Source organism: Panthera pardus, unplaced genomic scaffold, assembly GCF_024362965.1.
Source record: "Panthera pardus isolate Hobbes unplaced genomic scaffold, ASM2436296v1 HiC_scaffold_16, whole genome shotgun sequence".
In the NCBI taxonomy this organism is placed as follows: Eukaryota; Metazoa; Chordata; class Mammalia; order Carnivora; family Felidae; genus Panthera; species Panthera pardus.
Window position 1 is genome coordinate 93,598,423 of NW_026526721.1, and position 24,631 is coordinate 93,623,053.

Below are 24,631 nucleotides of genomic sequence, written 5' to 3' on the forward strand. Positions count from 1 at the left end.
ATCTATGTTGAATAAAAGTAATGAGAGTAGACATCTTTATGTTGTTCCTGATCTAGAGGAAAAGCTCTGTTTTTCTCCACTGAGTGTGATGTTAGCTGCGAATTTTTCACAGATGATCTTTATTATGCTGAGGTATGTTTTTTTTTTTTTTTTTTTAAACAGAAGAGACTCTTTTTTTTTTTTTTTAATTTTTTTTTTCAACGTTTTTTATTTATTTTTGGGACAGAGAGAGACAGAGCATGAAGGGGGGAGGGGCAGAGAGAGAGGGAGACACAGAATCGGAAACAGGCTCCAGGCTCCGAGCCATCAGCCCAGAGCCTGACGCGGGGCTCGAACTCACGGACCGCGAGATCGTGACCTGGCTGAAGTCGGACGCTTAACCGACTGCGCCACCCAGGCGCCCCGTGAGGTATGTTGCCTCTAAACCTACTTGGTTGAGTTTTTCTTTTTTTTAATCATGAAGGATGTTGAACTTTGTTAAATGCTTTTCTGCCCTATTGAAATGATTATATGGTTTTTATCCTTTCTGTTGTTAGTGTGATGTATCACACTGATTGATTTGCAAATATTGAACCATCCTTGCATGTTTGGAATAAGTCTCATTTGATTGTGGTGAATGATTTTTTTAAAAATATGTTGTTAGATTTGGTTTGCTAATATTTTTGTTGAGGAAATTTGCATTCTGTGTTCATCAGATATTAGCTTGTAGTTCTCTTTTTTAGTGGTATCTTTGTCTGGTTTTGGTATCAGGGTAATGCTGACTTCATTGAATGTATTTGGAAGCTTTCCTTCCTCTTACATTTTTTGGAATAGTTTGAGGAGAATGGGTATTAACTAATTTTTAAAAGTTTGGTAGTGTTCACATATGAATCCATCTGGACTTTCATTTTTTGGTAGTTTTTTGATTACCAGTTCAAATTTGTTGCTTGTAATTGGTCTGTTCAGATTTTCTTCCTGGTTCAGTTTTAGAAGGCTATCTGTCTCTAAAAATGTATCCTTTTCTTCTAGGTTATCCATTTTGTTGGCATATAATTTTTCATAGTATTTTCTTGTAATCATTTGTATTTCTGTGGTATTATTTTCTTTCTTCTACTCATCTTAGGCTTTTTTTTTTTCTAGTTCCTTTTGGTTCCTTTTGGTGTAACCTTTTGGTTAATTTGTTTATTTCGGCTTTTTCTTATTTCTTGAGGTAGGCCTATATCACTATAATCTTCCCTCTTAGAACTGCTTTCACTGAGTGCCAAAGATTTTGTACCACTGTATTTTCATTTGCATTTGTCTCCATTTATTTATTTTTTTAATTTCTTCTTTGACTGCTTCATTGACCCATTGGTTGTTTAGTATCATATTGTTTAGTCTCCATGTGTTTGTGTTTTTTCCAGGTTTTTTTTCTTGTGATTTATTTCTAGTTTAATGCCATGGTGATTAGAAAAGATGTATCATATGCTTTCAATCTTCTTAAATTTATTGAGACTTGTTTTCTGTCTAATATGTGATCTATTCTAGAGAATATTCCATATTCATTGAAAAGAATATGTATTCTGTTGTTTTTTCATGGAATGTCCTGTATGTATCTGTTATGTCCCTCAGGTCCAATGTTTCATTCAAATACATTCTTTCTTTATTGATCTTCTGTTCAAAGGATCTATCCATTGATGTGAATAGAGTGTTAAAGTCCCCTACCCTTTGTGTTACCATCAGTTTCTCTCTTTAAGTCCATTAATACTTGCTTTATGTATCTAGGTGCTCCAGTATTGGGTGTGTAGGATTGATCCCTTTATTATGTAATGCCCTTCTCTGTTTCTTGTTATAATCTTTGTTTGAATGTCTGGTTTGTCTGATATAAGATTGGTACCCTGGTTTTTTTGTTTTTGTTTTTTCCACTTCCATTTTCCTGGTGAGTGTTTACTCACCTCTTGGCTGTGGTTTAATTCTCAGTTCAGTTCTCAAACTTTGGTATAATGTTTAGGATCAAATCCATGGAAGGGCAGCTTGGGAGTGAGCTAGAAGTTCATAATCTACTTAATAGGGTTGCTTTCCTAAGCTCTGCTTTCTTGAAGATCTCTCTACTACTTTTGGGTTTGCTGTATCTTCCCCCTACCCCCCCCCCCCCGCCCAGTTCTCTAGAAAGGTGGGGCTTTATTTGCCCTGCCCTACTGCACACTTTCTGCAATGATACTTGTGTCTGGAGCCAAGCAATGGATATTTATTTACGTTGTCCTCTTGGAACAGCAGCTCTTCTAGTTGGAGAAAAAAGTTCCAATCCCTCAGTGTTGTGGTGCCTGTGAGCCCCTGGCTGTCATCTGAACTCATTCTTTCTCCTCAAGCCTGAGGTAGAGCACTTCTACCTGAGTTCTCTGTACCTGTGCCAAAGCCCATTTCTGGGTTCTCCTTCAGGTTGATGAATCAGATGGGGAAAAAAATGGTAAAGTCCCCATTGTTTAGATGGTACATCAGATTCTGTTCTTCCTGAATTCATGAACGTCTCTCCTTTTGTTCAGATCTTAATTTTTTTCAACAACGTTTTGTACTTTCTACATCCAGTAGTCTCCCTTTGTCCATAGTTTTGCTTTCTGCAGTTTCAGTTACCTGAGATCAACCACGATCTAGAAGCAGATGCTTCTCCTTCTTACCCATTGTCAGAGGGTGATAGTGGCCTAATGCTGCATCACAATGCCTACATCATTCATCTCACTTTATCTCATCATTTAGGCATTTTATCATCTCATATCATCATAAGAAGGGGGAAACAGTACAATAACATATTTTGAGAGAGGGAGAAACCACATTCACATAACTTTTATTACCATTTTATGTACAGTTTTACTTATTTTATTTTTTTATTACAGTTTTATCAGTGTTGTAATTGCATTATTTTATTAGTACTATTGTTAATTTTTACTGTCCCTAATTTATAAATTAAACTTTATCATTGGCATGTGTGTGTGGGATAAAACTTTGCTTATCTAATGAACTTTGCTTATCTAATAGTTGCTTAGTGAAGATCCTGAGATAATGATGCTTGTAAGTCATAACTCATATAGCTGCTTTTTCCTCATCAATGAGACCATTGTTTATACTTTGTTTAAAGCATGAACACTTGTTTTTTACCTTCTTATGCATTATCCCCAAACTGAGGGTTCCTTGAGATCTATCTTAAGATTCTCCAGAGCATCTAATAGAATGTTCTACATCCAGGGTACACAAATGCTTGTAGGTTAAATAAAGAATGGTAAAGACTTAACTGCAGGGTATAGCATTACAAGTGGCCCCCAAACAGAAGGCCTCTGAGTTTATAATTAATGTGTACATCAAAAAATTTCAAGAGGGGTGCCTGGGTGGCTCAGTCGGTTAAGCCTCCGACTTCAGCTCAGGTCACGATCTCACAGTCCGTGAGTTCGAGCCCCGCGTCGGGCTCTGGGCTGATGGCTCAGAGCCTGGAGCCTGCTTCCAATTCTGTGTCTCCCTCTCTCTCTGCCCCTCCCCCATTCATGCTCTGTCTCTCTCTGTCTCAAAAATAAATAAACGTTAAAAAAAAAATTTCAAGAATCTATGTTGTTTGGTATCTCTCACCTTCAGTGAACAAGCAGTGTATAGCAATGCACATTTCTACCTAAAACACCTTTTTTTTTAATTTTTAAATTTTTTAAAATTTTATTTTTTATTTTTTTAAATTTACATCCAAATTAGTTAGCATATAGTGCAACAATGATTTCAGGGGTAGATTCGTTAGTGCCCCTTACCCACATAGCCCATCCCCCCTCCCACACTCCCTCCAGTAACCCTCTGTTTGTTCTTCATATTTATGAATCTCTTATGTTTTGTCCCCCTCCCTGTTTTTATATGATTTTTGTTTCCCTTCCCTTATGTTCATCTGTTTTGTCTCTTAAAGTCCTCATATGAGTGAAGTCATATGATTTTTGTCTTTGTCTGACTAATTTCACTAGGCATAATACCCTCCAATTCCATCCATATAGTTGCAAATGGCAAGCTTTCATTCTTTTTGATTGCTGAGTCATACTCCATTGTATATATATGCCACATCTTCTTTATCCACTCATCCATCAATGGGCATTTGGGCTCTTTCCATGCTTTGGCTATTGTTGATAGTGCTGCTATAAACACGGGGGTGCATGTGCCTCTTCGAAACAGCACACCTGTATCCCTTGGATAAATGCCTAGTAGTGCATTTTCTGGGTCATAGGGTAGTTCTATTTTTAGCTTTTTGAGGAACCTCCATACTGTTTTCCAGAGTGGCTGCACCAGCTTGCATTCCCACCAGCAATGCAAACGAGTTCCTCTTTCTCCACATCCTCGCCAATATCTGTTGTTGCCTGAGTTGTTAATGTGAGCCATTCTGACAGGTGTAAGGTGGTATCTCATTGTGGTTTTGATTTGTATCGCCCTGATGATGAGTGACGTGGAGCATTTTTTCATGTGTCAGTTGGCCATCTGGATGTCTTCTTTGGAGAAGTGTCTATTCATGTCTTTTGCCCATTTCTTCACCGGATTATTTGTTTTTTGGGTGTTGAGTTTGATAAATTCTTTATAGATTTTGGATACTAACCCTTTATCTGATATGTTGTTTGCAAATATCTTCTCCCATTCCGTCAGTTGCCTTTTAGTTTTGCTGATTGTTTCCTTTTCTGTGCAGAAGCTTTTTATTTTGATGAGGTCTCAGTAGTTCATTTTTGTTTTTGTTTCCCTTGCCTCCAGAGACGTGTTGAGTAAGAAGTTGCTGCAGCCAAGATCAAAGAGGTTTTTGCCTGCTTTCTCCATTTTGATGGCTTCCTGTAACAGACCTCTTTTTAATTCATTTTAGATCCTTTGCTAGCAATTGCTGCATTTTTGTTTCTTTGTTTGGACATAGATTGCCTCTGTGTTCCTTTCCTACACTAAATTAAGTACTGCACACACCCCACCATTTGTCTGTTTTCTTATTTATCTTACACAGTATGTATTTCCTTAGGGTATTTTATCTTTGGGGCTTTATTTTTCTTTAACTGAATAAAATAGAGCATAAAAAGATTTTAAAAATATCTTTAGCTCCTTACAACTGTTGTTTTCACATGCTCAGAGGCCTCTCTGGCAAGGCACTACTCCAGCCTGGTACTCTATAAGGCTTTAATCCTTGCAGTCTACTCCTGCTCCTCCAGGTCTAGCATTTCAGCAGATAAAGTTTCCTTTATTGTACATATTTTGTTCTGTTTTTCCTCATCATAGAGTAGTTACATCATATATAGATTTAACTCAAACACTGACTTCAGATCTCACCCCATTTTTACATTGGAAAAAAATGTCATCCATCAGCAAACCTGCCTTCTTCCCTGCTCAGAAAGCCCCAGGTCCTATGGACACTGCTCCTTGGTATAGAAAGTCAGTGTTTATGTTTATCAATTAGAATACTCTTGGCTTGGATTAACAGAATTCTCAACTAAAGGTGGCTTAAACAGTGAGGATTTACTTGTCTTGTTTAATGAGAAACCCAAAGTTAAGCAGTCCTAAAGTTGGCAAAATGGTCTAGTGATTTCAGGGTTCTGGTTTTCCCTTTAGAATTTCAATATGGCTATACCTGCCTAAGCATCATATCCCCAAACAACATCTGTTGTACAGCTACTTTTCCTGGTGTGTGTGTGTGTGTGTGTGTGTGTGTGTGTGTGTGTGTGCGCGCGTATAAGAAAGAGAGATCAAAGAGGAAAAACTTTCCCATTAAACCCATGTGTGCCTCCTCATATATCTCATTGTGGGAGGTAGACTCTGACTGAAGAAAGAAGGTGAAAAATGGCTGTTGTCTGGGCAATCACCAGTATCTGCATATGCGTATATATTTGCATGTGTGAGTAAGAGAGAAAGAAATCATAGTGATTTTTTTTTTTTTTTTAATGGCTCAAGGCTGTTGTTCCCAGGTAAAGTTATATGTGAACTCCTAGTGGAGCTTTCAATGACCCGCCACACTGGAGGAGGAGGATGGTGGCATTTGCGCTAAAGTTGCCTTTGCTTCTGATGGCACAATCAGAATTTTATATTTTGTCTTTTGATTGGAGCATTTAGTCTATTTACATTCAGAGTGATTACTGAAAGATATGAATCTAGTGCCATTGTGTTACCTGTAAAGCTGGTGTTTCTGGTGATGTTCTCTGTTCCTAGAGCTGAAGCAGGCTCTAGTCTGTTGCTTTTGGTATTTCTTTCCCACTCAGAGTCTCCTTTAATATTTCTTGCAGGGCTGGTTTAGTGGTCATGAAGTCCTTTAGTTTTTGTTTGTCTGGGAAACTCTTTGTCTCAGTTTCCATTCTGAATGACAGCCTTGTTGGATAAAGAATCCTTGGCTGCCTATTTTTCCCATTTAGCACGTTGACTATTTCCTGCCACTCCCTCTGACCTGACAGGTTTCTGTGGACAGATCTGCTGCAAGCCTGATCTATCTTCCCTTGTAAGTTAAGGACTTTTTTCCCTTGCTGCTTTCAGGATTCTTTCCTTGTCTGTGCATTTTGTGAATTTGACTATATGATATGTCTAGGTGATGGCTGGCTTTTGTTGAATTTAATGGGAGTTTCCTGTGCTTCTTGGGTTTCGATGCCGGTGATCTTCTCCAGAGTAGGGAAGTTTTCAGTTATGATTTGCTCAGATAAACCTTCTTCCCCCCTTTCTCTCTCTTCTTCTTCTGGGACTCCTATGACATGCATGTTATTACATTTTAAGAAGTCACTGAGTTCTCTAAGTCTACCTTCATTTTACTTTTTAAAACTCTTGCTTTTGTGATTTCAGGCTGAGTCCAGAAATCTTCCTGAAACGCCCGGTGGTTGAAGGAAATCGTTGGAGGTTGGACTGCATTCTTAAACGAAAAGCAGTACGTATTCCAAACCTTGGCTGATGTAATTTTTTCAATGTTTATTGTTTCTGAAATACCTTTTCTTTTCAAAGCCCTTCATATATAAGCATAGCTTTTTTCTTTAGAGTTTGATAAAAAGTGGAATATTTGTGGTTTTCAAGTTTATTTGGTTCTTTTTTCCTGTTACTCTTGACTGCATAAATATGTTAGCCTAATTCACAGCATGGATTGTATCAGGAACTCTAAGTTTTGATTTTTAATCAGTTACAGGCAGTTAATTTTATAGGCAAAAAAACTGTAGCAAGATTTTATCGTTGAATAATAAAGGGTGAAATGAAATGTAGCATTTTATTTTTTATTCATTATTCTGCCATTTGATCAAAACACAAAGTCATTAGGAGAATTATTTCATTCAGTTGGGGCCAAGATAATGTAGAAGAATATCAAAAAGAAGGGCAGTAAGAATTGGTGTTGCTTTGGTTCCAGTTTTGAGACAGTTCATGGTAAAAATGTGGAATTGCCTCCTCTCCAGTTGACCCTGTAGATTCTGGGTAAGCATTGAGTGTATTCTTTTTGGCATAAAAAGTAAGTAACTGAAACAGTATAGGCTCATCAATGACTACTTTACATTCTTATTTCTAATGAATGTTTTTATATAGTTGGCTCTCAACCAAGGTAAATTAAGTAAAATTAGAATAGATCTGGATTTGTTATTAATCATGTCCAAACTAGGAAGTGCCAGCTTTTTTTTTCTACTATTACTTGAAATTGTCTTAAGCTTTTTTATTCTATCATTTTTTAAATGTTTATTTATTTTTTTTTCATTTTTGAGAGAGAGAGAGAGTGTGTGTGAGTGAGAGAGAGTGAGTGCAAGTGGGTAAGCGCAGAGAGAGAGGGAGACACAGAATCCGAAGCAGGCTCCAGGCTCTAAACCATCAGCACAGAGCCTGACGCGGGGCTCAGACTCACGAACCAGGAAATCATGACCTGAGCCAAAGTCAGACGCTTAAGTGAGCCACGCAGGCACCCCTTTATTATTCTATCATTAAACATTCTAACATAATTTGTAGATCCTGGGTAATTGGGTAAAAACAAGAATTTTTGTTTCTTATAGTTGTGACTCATTTCTTCTTTCCCATTCTCCACGTTCTCTTATTGCTTTCCCCATTTACCCATCCTCCCTCTTTCAGTGTCTTTCCCCATGCCTTTAAGATTTCTAAAGATAATCCATAGATATAGTCAGACCTCACTAATACTGATGGAAAAAGAAGTTGATAAGCTTTATTTCAGACACATGTTCTGCCAAACAGCATTATTTTCATGGCTAGTCTAATTCATTGCCTCAAAAGAATTCCATTCACAAAATTGGAAATTCTGTCTTCAAAAGCGTTATTTGTATGTTCATTAAATAAATAATTCAGCATAAAGTTACTGAGTGTCTCCTAGGAGCCAGGTACTACACTAATTACTAAAGATGCCATGAATGTGAGTAGGACTCCATCCCTGCCCATGGAAGGCTTGCTGAAGGACTCGTGTCCCAGGTTTAGTCCTAGCCTTATCAAACTTCCTTCTACATATTGAATGGGCTATAGCCTTCTCCACGTTTCTCTCTACGAAACAGCGTTTTTCCCATCTCTCCTCAAGATTCCATTTTAGTTAAGCTGTTCCAGTCTGGCCTAGCAATTGTCAACCATACTAGTAAATCCTCTCTTCATAGTACGCATCCAACACTTTACTGTTGTAGGTTTCAATCAATATGTATTTGTTGAGTGCCTACTATGGGAAGCTCTGGTGGGGAAGTCCCTCACAATATGAGGAATTTAGGGCATTTAGGATGGGCAAAAAAATTTAAATGAAAGGAAGAAGTTTCTAGGTGTAGAAACTGTGGTGAGGAAACATTCCGGAGGCAGGAATTCCCAAGGCTTTGTCAGTCACAGTAAAGTGACAAGGCTAATTATAGCTGAGTGTTAGCGTAAGTACGATGAGGGATCAAGCTGGAAAGGCTGTTGCAGCCAGATGTGGAGGCTTGCGAGCCAAGTCAGTCGTTTGGACTTAATGGAAGAAAGTAGGAAGTGACTGGGGAAGGTTCGAGTCTGGTAGAGGAGTCTGGTGATCTGATCAAAATGGTGTATTAGGAAGGTGAGTCTGGCAATGGGAAGAAGTGGAAAGAACTCGGGTTCGATGAGCTAAATTCCAGCTGACTTGAGTGTGAGGTGCCTACAGGACATCTGAGTAAATTCCAGAAAGCTAGCAAATGCCTGAGCAGGGCTTAGGAGAAAGATTCTAAAGATCCTGCAGGCCTGGCCCTCCATGTTGTGTTAGCTCTCATATGTTTGTTTTCCCCTCAGGCTACTGTCTAGTTGACTTTTCTATCACCAGTGTGGGCTTTCTTTGCTTTTATGGCCCATGAACCCTGGTGAGGTCCTAGGTGAACACCATGGCCAAGTAAATACTATTGCCTGATAATGGTGCTTAATTTCAATTCCATCTGCTTTGTGAAACTTGGAATTTTTAAATTGCACGTAATGATTTTAAAATTTTCCTAAGGAGGGGTACCTGGGTGGCTCAGTTGGTTGAGTATCCTACTTGATTTCAGCTCAGGTTATGATCCCAGGGTCATAAGATTGAGCCCTATATCAGTTTTTGAGCTGAGCATGGAGCCTTCTTGGGATTCTCTCTCTCCCTCTCCCTCTGGCCCTCTCTCCTGCTCTTGTGCTCGCTCACTCTCTCTCTCAAAAAAAAAAACAACTTCCTAAGGAAATAGTAATATTATTAAATATTAATTTCTTAGTGGTACATTTGGCAGAATTGCTCTTCCTTAATTTAGCTATACCATATTATTTTGGTCATAAATTTTTAATACCCAGATCATTGTAAATTGTTATTTTCTATGCCTACAAACACTGTCTCACCTAAATTATTTAGTTTCTGAAAGCCACTACTTTCACAGAGTACTGGGTTGAAAAAATAACATTTATTCTTACATTAATGGATCCCAGAGATACACAAGGTTGATTAAAATAAATACATTTTTTTTCTTCTATCTCATTGTGTAGATTTGGGGGGAGGAATTTTGTGTCTCTGCCTCATAGCCAGGATACAGGCAAACATCTCTTACAATGGCTGTTTTTATGGAAGAAATACAGTATTTTGTTTCTCTGGTGATAGCCAAACTGGTAATTTCCTATTTCTTTTACCTTTTGAATAGCAGTGTTATCATTTAAAATAGCATAAGCCAACCTTGACTTAGAAGCTGATTATGGCTCAAGTCAGCATCCCAGGGTTTCCCACAGGTCTGCATGGACTGCCCCAAGAGTTGAAATAAAGTGCATCATAGTTATGGCAACTGTATTCATGTACCCAATGTGTATATTTCAACCTTAGAAATGTGATGATTCTTTTTTTAAAATTTTTAATGTTTATTTATTTTTGAGAGAGAAACACACGCACAGAGTGCAAGAGAGAGAGGGGGGCAGAGAGAGAGAGAGAGAGAGAGAGAGAGAGAGACATAGAATCCAAAGCAGGCTGTAGGCTCTGAGCTGTCAGCACAGAGCCCAACACAGGGCTCAAACTCACAAACAGTGAGATCATGACCTGAGCTGAAGCCAGACGATTAACTAACTGAACCACCCAGGCACCCTAGGAACATGATATTTCTGATGGGACTTGCACTGAAAAAAATCTTCAAATGCAGCCACCTGGAGACCTACAGAAAAGGGTTTAGGTCCTCAGGGGTGATTTTTGTTGTGAGGTAGTTTCTTTCTGTCCTGGACCACAAGCCACATTCTAGAGCTGCAATCAGTGATCATTTAGGAGGAAAAGATGTTCAGGTTTGTCAAATGAGATAATCACATCTCCACACAGGAAAATAAAACAGGATCTTATCAAAGTGGTGGGCTAGAAGGGCATGTGTGGGAAAGGAAAAATGGATCTTCAACCTTGAAGACTATGCTTCAAATAGAACTGGTTCAAAAAAAAAAAAAAAAGGAGAATTTGTACTTTTTCACATTGCTTACATTGAATGGTGAGGATGTGATCTCCTGTCCTTTATTTTTCATTTTCCCCAAATATTGCACACTCTGCAGAAGTCCTTGACAAATGATAAAGTTGGTGATTATCCTGGGGATGCATAAGTTAAGCTGTCTCGAGGCAGGAGACAAACCTGGCTGCATTTAGAAAATATTTTGACCACAGTATTTTGAGTAATCAGAGAGAAAAAAATGGACTCAAAAAAGTCTCTTTGATTTGGACTATAAAATTTTTTTACTTTTTATTGTCTTCGCATGTATTTTGTATATGTGAAGTTCCTAAAAATTCCTACTATGTATACTCTTATGTCTGCTCTACTTGATTCAAAACTAGTTAGAAAAGAGGTCAGAACTTTCAACTTTTGAAACTCCGGTTTTACAAAGTTTATTCTGTGTTGATAGTGTGACGTGTGTTCCGTTAACCTTTGGGTTACGTGACTTCAGCAGAGATGAGAAAGATGACATTGTGTAATCCCCTCCAGGCCATTCATTTTTCTACTTGGCCTATTAATACTTTTCTTCCTCCTCTGTAATAAAAAGTAATTTCCCCTAGGGTCATGAAAAGGTGTTGGCAAAACATTGGATGCTTCAGATGTGTATTTCTTAAATTACAGAATTCACATCAGTCCTTTTTTCTTTTCTAATTTGGCTTTCATTTTGCACAGTTATTTCTCACATTTTGTGTAAGGCTGCACTATTATGACCGGGAAAATGCCTTCATTGTCAGGAAACATTTTTCCTTTGCCCTTTGTAGTTTAGGGTTTATGATAGTGTTGTAATACTTTGACCAAAAGAAGAGGAATTTATTGCTTTATGATCACAGAAATCTTGTCACTAATTAACTGTTCATTCTGATACAGATATAAGTAAATAATTGTAAACCAGATTACCTAAAATGAACTGTTTTCTTACTTCCTTATTAGTCTTTTGTATATAAGCTAAAAAGACTTAAAAGTCTCTACCCTATTTCCTTTGGAGTTAATTTATTTCAATGAGAAAAGACAAAATATAGAAGAAAATGTAAGGTATTAATAAATGGAGGGTAATAATGTAATCCATTAGTGTTAACATCTCTATTATTTCAAAAATCCATTAGTTATGCAGGTCAGTAGAAAACTGTAAGAATCAGGCCAGGGTCTGGAACTAGAAGGTAGTATGCTAAGCAAAATTAGAGAAAGACAAATATCATGTGACTTCACTCATATGATGACTTTAAGAGACAAAACAGATGAACATAAGGGAAGGGAAGCAAAAAGAATATAAAAACAGGGAGGGGGACAAAACATAAGAGACTCTTAAATATGGAGAACAAACAGAGTTACTGGAGGGGTTGTGGGAGGGGGGATGGGCTAAATGGGTAAGGGGCATAAAAGAATCTACTCGTAAAATCATGGTTGCACTATATACTAACTTGGATGTAAATTAAAAAATAAATTAATTAAAAAATAAATAAATAAAAAATAAGGGGAAAAAAAAAAAAAAAAGAATCAAGCCAGGGTCTAAATTGCAACTCCTGTCCTTCAAGGATGGTAATTTCATAAGCTGAAGAAGCACAATTTCATTCATTTAAAATAAACGTGACGAAAGATGTCAGGTGTAATGTTTTATAATTTGGGTTGCAATTTTGGGTTTTAGACTTTATACTGTATCTTTAAATGGGAGGCTATTTTGTGTTGCTGTGATTCAGTACCGAATCCTAAAATACCCAAATAGCAGAGTGTATATGAACAGTAGAGGGAAAAAATAATGTTCTAGTTTGCATTTAGAGCTCTCCGCCAGTGGTTCATTGCAGAGCCCTAAGTGACTGAACTCTTAGAAGCTAATCTGTTCATGTCTTGCCTACACTTTCACTTCCTTATTTCTTTATCTGGTCTGTCCTTATGCACTTGGTTGCAGTAATAGTTGCATAATTTTAATTACTAATAAGAAAATTCCAAAAGTCAGCTATTAACCAGAGAAATAGGATGACATATGTATTTTTTTATCCTATTTTTTTTTTTCAGGGTCAGAATGCATTTTACTTTTCACATTCAAATTTAAATTTTAGTTAACATACTCTGCAATATTGGTTTCAGGAGTAGAATTTAGTGATTCATCACTTACATACAATACCCAGTCTCATTACTACAGGTGCCCTCCTTAATATCCATCGCCCATTTGACTTTCCTTAGTGCAGCTCAGAACATATATTTAAGTATATTCCTCCAAAAATGTATGCACTTTTCAGATGTCACACCAAGAAATATAGAGTGTTAGTATTTTGAAATTTTTTTGAATGCTTATTTATTTGAGAGAGAGACAGAGTACAAGCGGAGGAGGGGCAAAGAGAGAGACAGAGACCCAGATTCCAAAGCAGGCTCCAGGCTCTGAGCTGTCAGCAGAGCCTGATGTCAGGCTCGAACTCACAAGCCATGAGACCATGACCTGAGCCAAAGTCAGATGCTTCTCCTACTGAGTTACTCAGGCATACCGAGAGTGTTAGTATTTTGAAGGGATGTGTTCTTATAAGGATTTAATGGCCAAAACATGCTTCTTAATATTGGCAGACCAGTATTGGGGAACTATATATATATATTTGGTGTACTCCAAGATTTTGTACCCTGCAACTTAAAAATATTAACTCTTATGATACTTCATATTTTTATAGTGTTGCAAAAATAACCAATTCTTATAAATTAGTTGTGTTCGACCCAGTTGGCTTCTTAAATTAATGACTCAAATTTCCATTATGAAGTATATCTAATTACCGTGGATTGTTAATTTAAACTGTAATTAAATTACTCTTTGTCACTATAGTTTATTTCATATGCCAGTATCTCTAATGCTTTATAAAGTACTGTACTGTGTACAAGTTCTTGCCTTTTATCTCTAGGATTTTAAATGCCTACGTGTAGATACATTATCCAATATGTATGCAGTATGCTTCAAAATGGCTTCAGAGCTGCTGGATATAGAGAATGCAAATTCAAATGTTGCAAACTGCACAGCAGTACTGAGGATGCAAACCTAAAGTAAAAAGGTCATATAAGAAGTGGGGGTAAATAAGATAAGAGTTTCCTAGAGGAATACATTCTTAACTCTATGTTGGTGAGGGGACTGTGTGACTAGACAGGGAGAAGAGGAAGGACATTCAGATGTGGGGCAATTTAGCTAAAACCTTATCACTATCCAAACTAGAGGAGAAAATACTATTTTTTTTATACTACCAGCTATTAGACATTGTCTTTTTTTAGAATATTGCATTTATTTGTTTATTATAAAGTTGATTTATTTATTTTTGAGAGAGAGCGACAGAACATGAGTGAGGGAGGGGCAGAGAGAGAGGGAGACACAGAATTCAAAGCAGGCTCCAGGCTCTGAGCTGTCAGCACAGAGCCCAATGCAGGGCTCAAACCTGCGAACTGCAAGATCATGACCTGAGCAGAAGTTGGGCACTTAACCAACTGAACCACCCAGGCACCCCAACATTGTCTCTTTGATAGTTAATACTAATAAAAATATTATTAACATAGCATGTTCAAGTTTATCAGGCACTTTTGATTTAATTTGACCTTCACAGTGGCCTTATTTGTCTTCTTTTAAGTCCAAGGTCTAAGGTTGAATCGATGTTAATTTTGTGCTGCTGCTAAATCTCAGGGATTTTTGAACATTAGAGAAACTTCCAAAGAAGTCATGTCACAAATAGACATTAATGTTGTAATTATGAGTTCCAAATGTGAATCACTATATTCATCTTTGAAGATAAAGAAATGTTTTTTTTTTACTTAAGTAATTTTTAATAAAGAAAAATTCTATCAAAATACTCCAGAAACATTTAAGGGATATTTAGTGTGATTTATTGCCATCAGAGTTTTTTGTCACTGCTATTTTAACTAATGGAAGTGTAATAAAAACAAACCGAAAACCCTAATCCTGCAACCTGAATCAGGCCAACACTTTCCTTAATGTTGTGTAAGTGTTTGAAAATGTTCACAGGTATAAGACCAACACTTTTCACTGGTAAGTTTACCATTTCAGCCTTTTCAAATATTGACATTGTGTGTTGGTATGACAAGTCCTAAGAATGGAAGGGACATACATTTTTGTTACATTTGTATCTTGATATATACTTATGTTTCACCTTCTCGTGTTGCATTTTTCGTTAAATATCTTATTATACTTGTTTATAGAAGAAACTTTATAATACACAGGCATGAAAAAGACAAGAAAAAGCATAACCTACTTTCAGAAATTCTCATTCCTCCTTGTGTTCTCTCTTGTGACAGCAAGAGGGGGTGAGAATCTTCATAATGCTCTACAAAGAGGTGGAACTCGCTCTTGGAATCAACAGTGAATACAGCAAGAGGACTTTAATGCGTCTACACCCCAACATAAAGGTAATAGGTTCATCCTTCTGAACAACCTTTCTTCTGTATTATTCTGTAGTCTTTCAGGTGTGCTTTGCTTTGAGCAGTGGTAATTTGTAGAATTCCCTAATGTACATTTTGAGTGAATAGCATTGGATCCTTCTCAGAAATAAAACAAAAATACTTTCTTATACTTCTGATATCGATGGGGTCAGCAGAGTTCACATTTCTGTTTCTCCTAACCTGATAATTTAGCCAAGAACACACCTTCTACAATTGTTTCAATACTCAGGAGCTTTGTCAAGTTCCCTTGCTCCTCGTTGAGATTATCCTGGAATGTCTTAGATGTGGTCTCCCTGTGATGTCCCTTGAATGTTCATAGCAACAGAGAGCTCATCTAGGATTTAAAAAGCTTTTTCTTAATAGTGTGTTATATACAAAACTAATTAAGATAAATAAATTCAATAAGCAATAAAAAGAGCAATTTGATATTTACTAAAGACTGAAAAAGCTATCAATAATTATTGCCAAGTCATTGAGATACACCAAGACATATGAATTAGTAAATCTCCAGCAGGCTTACAGTATATAACAATTGTGTGTTTTTATTCGGCTAAAAGAAGATGTTCCATGTAAATACTAATCAAAAGAGAGCAGCAGTGGCTATACTAGTATCAGATGATATTATAATAGAAAAAGTTTATAATATATAAGGAAGGACATTATATATTATTAAAAGTTTTAACGTAGCAAAAAGATACAGCGATTGTAAACATGTACATACCTGATAATGACTATCAAAATATATAAAGCAAACACCGACAGAATTAAAGGACCAAATAGACAATTGTACAATCAATTGTATAATAGTTGGACACTTTAATATCCCAATCTCAATAATGATTTGTATATACATACAGTGGAGTATATTTAAGTCTTAAAAAGAGATGAAATTCTGATGTATGCTAAAACATAGGTGAACCTTGAACACCTTATTCTAGATGAAATAAGCCAATCACAAAAAGGCAAATAGTAAGATACTTAGTCAAATTCATAGAGACATAGAATGGTGTTTGCCAGGGGTTACAGGGAGGAGGGAATGGGAAGTTATTGTTCATTGGATACAGCGTTCCAGTTTTGCAAAATGAAGCGTTCTGGAGATACATAATGGTAATGATTGAACAATATGAATGTATGTAATGCCACTGAACTGTCCATTTAAAAATAGTCAAAATGGTAAATTTTGTGTTATGTGTATTTTACTACACACAACAAATGTAGGTTACTAAGAACTTTAGTAGTCTCCAAAGTTTTTGGAATGCTTTACTTAAAGATATACAAAAATAGGATAGGTCAGTCTGGGATCATCTAAAGAGACTTCTCTTTAGGGGTGCCTGGGTGGCTCAGTCAGTTAAGCCTCCAACTTCAGCTCAGAACAGTTCGTGAGTTGGAGCTCTGCGTCAGGCGCTGTGCTGACAGCTCAGAGCCTGGAGCCTGCTTTGGGTTCTCTGTCTCCCTCGCTCTCTGCCCCTCTCCCACTTTCACTCTGTCTCTCTGTGTCTCTCAAAAAATAAATGAGCATTAAATTAACAAAAAAAAATACAGAGAGTTCTCTTTGAAAGCAGGAGAATAATAACTCCTCAAAATATCTTTCAAATCAAGAGCTGCCAAAGTATGTATATCCCTATATCCATATGCTTGCAATTTCAACTCAGTGGCTGCCAAAATATCAATATACCTATTAAAAATTTTCTCAGAGGTAGATGTTGGTTAAACATTTTCAGAGTTTTTTGTTGTTTTTAAAATAAGATCAGGTATAGCATAAGCCTTTTAGGTGGAAAAAAGGAATCAGCTCTTACATTACAAAAGGTATTACAGCTTTTACTGAAATATGTGGCCACATTTCTAGTTAAATGGCAGCTTCCCCCAAATGTGGTATGGGGCAGGGCTGGTGGGGAGGCTTAAAAAAGTAACCAGGAATCTTCCTCTTGTAAGCACTGAGAATGAAATTAGAAGTTTGGTGTATACAGAGCATATTCTGGTATTTGAATTATAGAAAATGCTATTCAGGGGATAAAACAGATATATTTTGTTATAACATGAAGAACTTTTTAAAAAGTGCATTACTCGTGGGTTTTTTTCTTTTCCCTCCCAAGGTGATGAGGCACCCAGATCATGTATCATCCAGCGTGTATCTGTGGGCTCATCATGAGAAAATTGTTGTCATCGACCAGTCAGTGGCTTTTGTGGGTGGGATCGACCTGGCCTATGGAAGGTGGGATGACAATGAACACAGACTCACGGACGTGGGCAGCGTGAAGCGTGTCACTGTAGGACCATCTCTGAGTTCCTTCACAGTAAGTAAATCTCACCTTTATGGAACTACATAGAAGGGACATGATTTGTATAAGTATGTGTTAATAGCATGACTGATTGATTGGTTCACTGGGGGGCAGCATATTCCTGGATGGACAGACCTGGTTTCAAAGACCACCTAGCAAGTCTGTAACTTTGCATCTCTTAATCTCTTTCTTCTCTTGTAAGAGAAAACAGATCCAATAGAGCATTTGCCAGCTCATAATTAACTCCTGTTTTCCATTTGAACAAAAGATTCATTTCCTATTTGGAAAAAAAAAATGTTCATAAACAAAAATGTGCATCAGTTGAGCTTTGAGTTAAATATGTAGCCTTACTACAAGTACCTGCAAAGGTTTTTGAAATCTTCCTACTTAAAAACGTGCAAAAATAGGATAAGTCAGTCTGGAGTCATGGAGGGACTTCTTTTTGAAAGCAGGAGTTTAATAACTTCTCAAAGTACCTTTTAAATCAAGAGCTGCCAAAATACCCATATGGCCATATCCATAAACAGTGCTTAGTGGTTTAACTCTAATGGTTGCCAAAATATCAATACACTCATTAAAAATTTTGATGGTCTCCATTTTATCTTGCTGCTGTATATGCTGATGACTCTTCTGGAAAAAATAGAGATTTAGTGAATAAGTAGCAAGAAAAACGGTTGACAGAAAAAGCACTATTCACGTTTATCGGAGGAAGAAATTCAGTAGCTCAACAGTGAATATAACTCATGTAATTGTATTTGACATAAAAAGGTTAACTGGTATGAAATTTCAAGAATTTAATCTACTGCAGGGGGATGTACAATGGAACGCCTGGTATTCCTTTGCCAGTATTTAAGCAGCTCACAAGAATCCTCCACTGCCCTGTGGCTGACCTCACACATTGTTGTGTGTCTATTAGACCATCATGTGTGAACTTTACACGTCAGCTCAACTAGAATTAAAGGGTCACATTGCAGCATATCCTATGAGGTATCTTTTTTCTTTCTTTCTTTTTTTTTTTAATAACTCTCTCAGGCTGAAACAACAGAGTCCATGGAATCCTTAAGCCTTCAAGATAAAAACAAAGCTAGTAACAATCTGCCCACCCTGAGGAGCGTTGATGATATGGATTCAAAACTGAAAGGAGTAGGAAAATCCAGAAAGTTCTCGAAATTTAGCCTCTACAGACACCTCCACAGGCACCACCTGCACAATGCAGACAGCATCAGCAGCATTGACAGTGCCTCCAGTAAGTCTTTGTCTTTGCTAGAATTTGTCTTGATGATGTTCTGTTCTTTCACAGCCGGACACTGTGGACCAGGTTTTAAACCTGTCTTTCTGTAATGGAGTAGTATGAGTAATGCTGAAAGGTGGCTATCACCTATTCAATATCATGCCATTTTTTGGCTTTGTTTGCCTCATTTTAGAACAGACTTATTGTTGTAGTCACACAAGTAGTTGTGACAACCACAATTCATACTTCTGATGGTAGCAGGATGTCTAAGCATTTCTAAAATAATGCCAAGTTATAAAGAAAAAAAGAAAAGTATTAAGCATCCTTAACTTCTCATAGAAGAGATTTCCTGTCTCTTCCTAGCCAGAAATATATGAAGTTTTATCTTCAAACATTAGATTTTCTACATCTTGTAAATTTACTGTTCTTTTCAAATTTGTCTTAAAGCTCTACAGTTTTCTGTAGCACAGAATTTGTGACTGGTTTTATAGCCTTGCCTAGTTTTAAAAATGATCGAGCCTGCTTTTCAGGGTAGCAAATTTGATATATATCTATTTCTTTGTTTAAAAAAAAAAAAAAGAACTCTCAACTTTCTCCAGGTTATTGTAATCACTGTAGAAGTCGTCAGAATTTAATCCATGGTTTAAAACCCCACCTGAAACTCTTTCACTCTTCCAGTAAGTCTGAGCAGGGACTCACTAGACCTAATGTTGGTAAGTGATGTGTGAAGCCGCAGAATGTCCTTAGGCTTCAGCTTTTGCTGCATGAGCAGAGTGAGTGTGTTTCTGGATTGGCTTTCTGTTTGCACAGTTTTTACACCACATGTATTATTTGAAATTGTTATCTGAGGAGCTTTTGTAAGAACTAGGTATTTGAATAAATAGGGCCTAAAATGTGGTGGTGGGGATGAAGAGGAATTTGGCAACGGATCAGGGGACAAGAAAAGGGACAAGTAATGTTCGTGATGAATGGCAACCATAGTAAAGTCATAAGCTAGAGCTTATTGTGTGCAGACTTCCTGTTACTACCCTAAGCACTGGTGGTGCTCGGCCGTAATAGTGTTACAGATTGACTCCCTTTTACAGATGAGGAAACTCAGGGTTAGAGATCAAAAGTAACCTGCACAATGCTGTTCCAGTTTATCAGCCTTCCAGAGCTCATAATTCAGATTTGTGATTTAGCAAAAATGCAGATTACTACATCATGAGGTTTTGGCTAGATTCCGAGGCCACGATTCTAGGGCACTACTTAGAAGACTTAGCTAGAGCCCAGCTACCATGGCTGGATATGAGTCACTCACTTGTGGACCCTGGTGTTTCTCAGGGGCTCTGAGGGGGTATACCAAGCAGGTGGGCCCTGGACACTCCCATCTCTATTGGTACTTGCTTCAACCAGAAAAATTCTGTGAGGTGTGTATATATGTTTCTGTGTGTGTATATATATATGTATATATATATATATACACACACATATATATACACACAGAAATATATATACACGCACACACATATATACACATATACACACATATACACACATATATACACATATACACACACATATATACACATATACACACATATGCACACACATATACACACATATGCACACACATATACACATATACACACATATACACACACACATATACACATATATACACATATACACATATATACACATATATACACACACACAGAAATATATATACACACACACATACACATATACACACATATACACACGCATATATACACATATACACATACACACACACATATATACACATATACACACATATACACATATATATACATATATATACACACACACATACACATATATACACATACACATATACACACATATACACACATATATACACATATACACACACACATATATACACATATACACACACATATATATACACATATACATATATATATATATATATATATATATATATATATATATATATAAAAGCTCCATGTGAATTTGTGTTGGAAGAAAAAAAGCAAGGTTCTGCTATTAATGAAAGGAGTTTAAAGAGCACAGCTCTACATTTAAATTATGTAATGATTTAAACATAGTGTCTCATAGGACTTGAAACCTGATTTAAGCACAGAGTAACTCTTCATAAGAAATCTGAAACTGAATATTTGCTTGAGTTAATAATTTCCTTTCCTGAGGCTACAAACTGGGTTAGCTTCTTAGTTCAAATCAGTTTTACTTGAACGCAAAAGACCATGATGACCTGGGCTCCTAGTGAACCTTACTGGCCGTGGACAGAAATTAGCGTGGAGCCATGTACAAGATCACTATGGGTTAATTAGATAATGCACTAACAGGAGGATCCAAAGAGGGCTCTGTGCTGAGAACAAAGAGCTCAGTGTGGGGCTCCACCTCAAGAACCTTGAGATCGTGACTTGAGCTGAGGTCAGAAGCTTAACTGATTGAGCCACCCAGGTGCCCTGGTAGATGTTATATCTTAGGACACATATGTGGGAAGTGCCAAAAGTGTTTATTTCAGCATGTCAGGTGTAGGTGTGGAATGAGGTAGATGCATAGACGTCTATAATTTCTTATTCAAAATTCTAGGGGTCAGATGTGCTTCAGAAATTAGAAGATTCCAGATTTTAGAAAGGTAATGCAATACCTATACTCTATATTATGTTATACTGCTTGCAGGGTCTGGGAAACACCTAAACAGATCATTTATATTTGTGCAACACCAGGTGGGTTAAATAAAGATTATAACTTCTTTTTAGTTCAGGTCAGATTTTGCTAGCAAATGAGCTATGAGAAAACATTTGAATTTTCAGAGCTTTTGGGTTTTGGAATTATGGATAAGAGTTAGTAAATTTTGTGTATAGATTGGATTGGTGGGTTACATCTGTACCTGTAATGGAAGGTTTTGAAGATCAGGCTGTGACCTTGAACTTCATCTATCAAATGTCGGAGAATCCCTGGTGGGTGAGGAATGGAGGTGGGATTTGGAGAAGACAGGTGGTGGGGGTGGGTGGAGAGTTAAGGATGGTGTTTTACTAAGTTACACTACACCACAGAGAGTCTGACTAGCTTGTCCCAGGAATGAAGTGAATGGAAGAAACTTTTTCCAAAGGAAGAATCTGCAGAATTTCAATAGGATTTGGGAAGTGGCGACTGGGAGGTAGGTGGAGAAGAGAGCAAGGAAAAGAAAGGAGCCAAAGTTGATCCTGAGGTTTGAGCTTGAGTAACTATGAACAGAAAGCAGAAATCTCAAGGAAGACTTGATTTTGTGGGAATAATAATGATTCTAGTGTTAAACACATGGTTTTAAGGCCTGGTGGGACAACTGGGTGGAGAAGGTTGAGGGAGGCTTTGGAAGGGGCTGTGGATCTGAGAGCCAAAGGAGAAGGCAGAGCTCAAAGAGCACATTTAGAAGAAGATTAGGGAGAACTTTGTGAAGGAGGAGGGACTAGGAAAGAAGGTCAAGAAGCGGGGGTTGCAGTAATGGTGTAGGGGATGCAGCCTTGGCAGTCAAGAGACCATAAAAAGAAGAGAGGAAGAAGCAAAGCCAGAAGACATGGGTGAAGGGCAGGAAGACACCCTTTCTATGAACTTTACAGCCTGTGTCTGGGCCACTGAGGGATGAGGATTGCAGAAAACTGGCATAAAACCTATGCCAAAGACAAGGCAGGTGCAATTATGAAATCAGCTGGAAGCCAAATGCAGACTGAGGAGGACCCCTCAGATCAGCATGGCTGATGTAAAAAGCCTCTCTTCCTGCTCGTAGGTGCTCATGCACTTCTGGGCAGCAGTCACACTATGAGTCCTTGGCTGTATTGCCTTAATATTTCATTTGTTCTGGGGAAGACTGACTTATTTGGAATAATTTAGGCCATGACTGAAACCAAAAACAAATTTGAATTATGAGCAGGTTGAATCCAATCAGTACCAACACAATTTTCTGAGATGAGAATTTGCTTTGTTTTGTTTTTCTTATCATAACTGATAGGTGAAAGTTAATTTTTAAACACATGCATGCATATAAATGTTAAGCTTTAGCTTATGTGTATATTACCATATATATATATATTTTTTTTTTTTATTTTGGAATTTGACCCATGATTTACCTCATTCTTTGTTCCTGTTTCCTTTCTATCTCTTTTTTTAAAAAAATATAAAATTCCATGCTTATTCTAAAGATTTTACAGGTGAGCAAACAGATTGCCAGTACTTTGGCCTTTCAGTCTCAACAGAGCAGGAAAATAAATCACTGGGAGAAGTCAATAGAATGCTATTTTTAACATTATTTAGTTTTGTTAATATTTAGCACTTTTAAGACATTTTTCTTTTATAGATTATGTCAATAACTTTGAAGGTTAATTATTCAGTTTAAGTTAGAATATTAGCAGTGTGTGTGTGTGTGGTGATTGTTTAAAAACCTTTGTTCTGCAAGTACGTATTGATTGCCTACTGAATGCCAGGAGCTACACCACGCAGTGAAGGCACACTCTCCACCCCGAAGAGCTTCCAGACTCGTGGGGAGCATCCGTGCACAATTGTGTCAGAGAGTCCGAGGCACCAGGGTGTGCAGCTACTGATGGTTCTACGGCAGTGCTAGTAGTAGCCTCACCCTTCTGGGATCTGGGAGGTACCTGTAGGGCAGGTGACAGCTATTGTAGCTCTAGAAAGATGTGGAGTTGAGGATGAGAGGGAGGGAAGGGCATTCTGGACGGGAAGGAATAATGTGCCAACTGTACCAAGGCGTAACAAACCACGCCTGTCAAAACACTGGGAGAAATGTGGTGTGCACGGGGCCTGGGTTGGGGAAGAACAAGGGCCAGAAAGGGAGATTGGCATCAGTTTGGGAAGAACCTTCTGTGCACACTCAGCTTTTAGGACCTGACTCCCCATGGGCAGGCAGCAGGTGATCTTAGAATGCTTTTAAGCCAATGGTATGCGTTTTAGAAAGACCATTCTGGGACATGTGGTGGTAGGGGGCTGGTCCGCTCCTCTCACTGGTATGTGCTACCATTTATTCATTCAATGAATAGTTTTGTACCCAGCGTGTTTGTTAAGTGCCTCTTTTGTGCCAAGCGCTGCTTTGTGATTTGTAGTTCTGCTTGTCTTCCTGCTTAGTTGTTTATGTGGCCACCATATCCCATAAATGTACAAACTATTTAAGTCAGAATTTTCATCCTTAAGTAAAATGGTCCCGGCAAAGCTCTTTGTGAAATGCTGCAGTGGGTTGCTGCTTTTGCGCCTTATGTGATCATAAGCTCTGTGTGTTCTTGTGATATTTATTATGGATGTCATTTATGATGTTGGGAGTATGGAATGTTAGAGCCAAAGATCTTAGATGCCATCTAGGCCAAATTCTTCCTTTTACATGTAAAGAATTTCTGACCCAAAAAGATGAAGCTCGGTGTCAGTCAGCTTGACAATCCCAGGGCAGGAACAGGGGCTGTGTGCTGATTTGAGGTTCTTGATTCTGAGATGCAAAAGACAAAATTATGTATTGGGCATGCGCCATGTTGGTTGAAGAGAGCCAAGGGCATGACTTCTTCATGGCGTCTCCCATTCATGTTTCTCTGCCTGACCTGGCTTTATTGCTCTCTCGTAGTCCCTCTCAGCAAGTTCTTTATTCATGGTTAACTTTGTGAGATGTTCTTCAGTCACCTAGTAGATGGGGAGAAGAATGTTGAATTTCATTGTCAAGTAATGAACCTGGTTATAGCCCCCACTACTCACTAATGGTAAACTCGTATGGATTATGAAACCTCACCAGCCCACAGCCTCAGATAGAATGAACACATGCTACCCTAGTTCCAAGGCTTAAAGATAACAGTTCGGAAGCCTCTAGCCAT

The 24,631-nt window shown here is 37.7% G+C and overlaps 1 protein-coding gene across 6 annotated transcripts in view; it reads left to right on the plus strand.

Moving 5' to 3' along the window:
* PLD1 (phospholipase D1) overlaps positions 1–24,631 on the plus strand; it is a 204,390-nt gene that overhangs the window by 109,758 nt on the left and 70,001 nt on the right. For 5 of the 6 annotated variants that reach the window (XM_019463174.2, XM_019463175.2, XM_019463171.2 and 2 more), the window contains 5 exons: positions 6,766–6,847; positions 15,123–15,233; positions 17,360–17,560; positions 18,578–18,791; positions 19,376–19,489. In XM_019463174.2, the coding sequence (XP_019318719.2) occupies positions 6,766–6,847; positions 15,123–15,233; positions 17,360–17,560; positions 18,578–18,791; positions 19,376–19,489 (722 nt within the window). The remainder of the gene's footprint in view (positions 1–6,765; positions 6,848–15,122; positions 15,234–17,359; positions 17,561–18,577; positions 18,792–19,375; positions 19,490–24,631) is intronic. The other variant, XM_019463172.2, reaches the window with a different exon arrangement.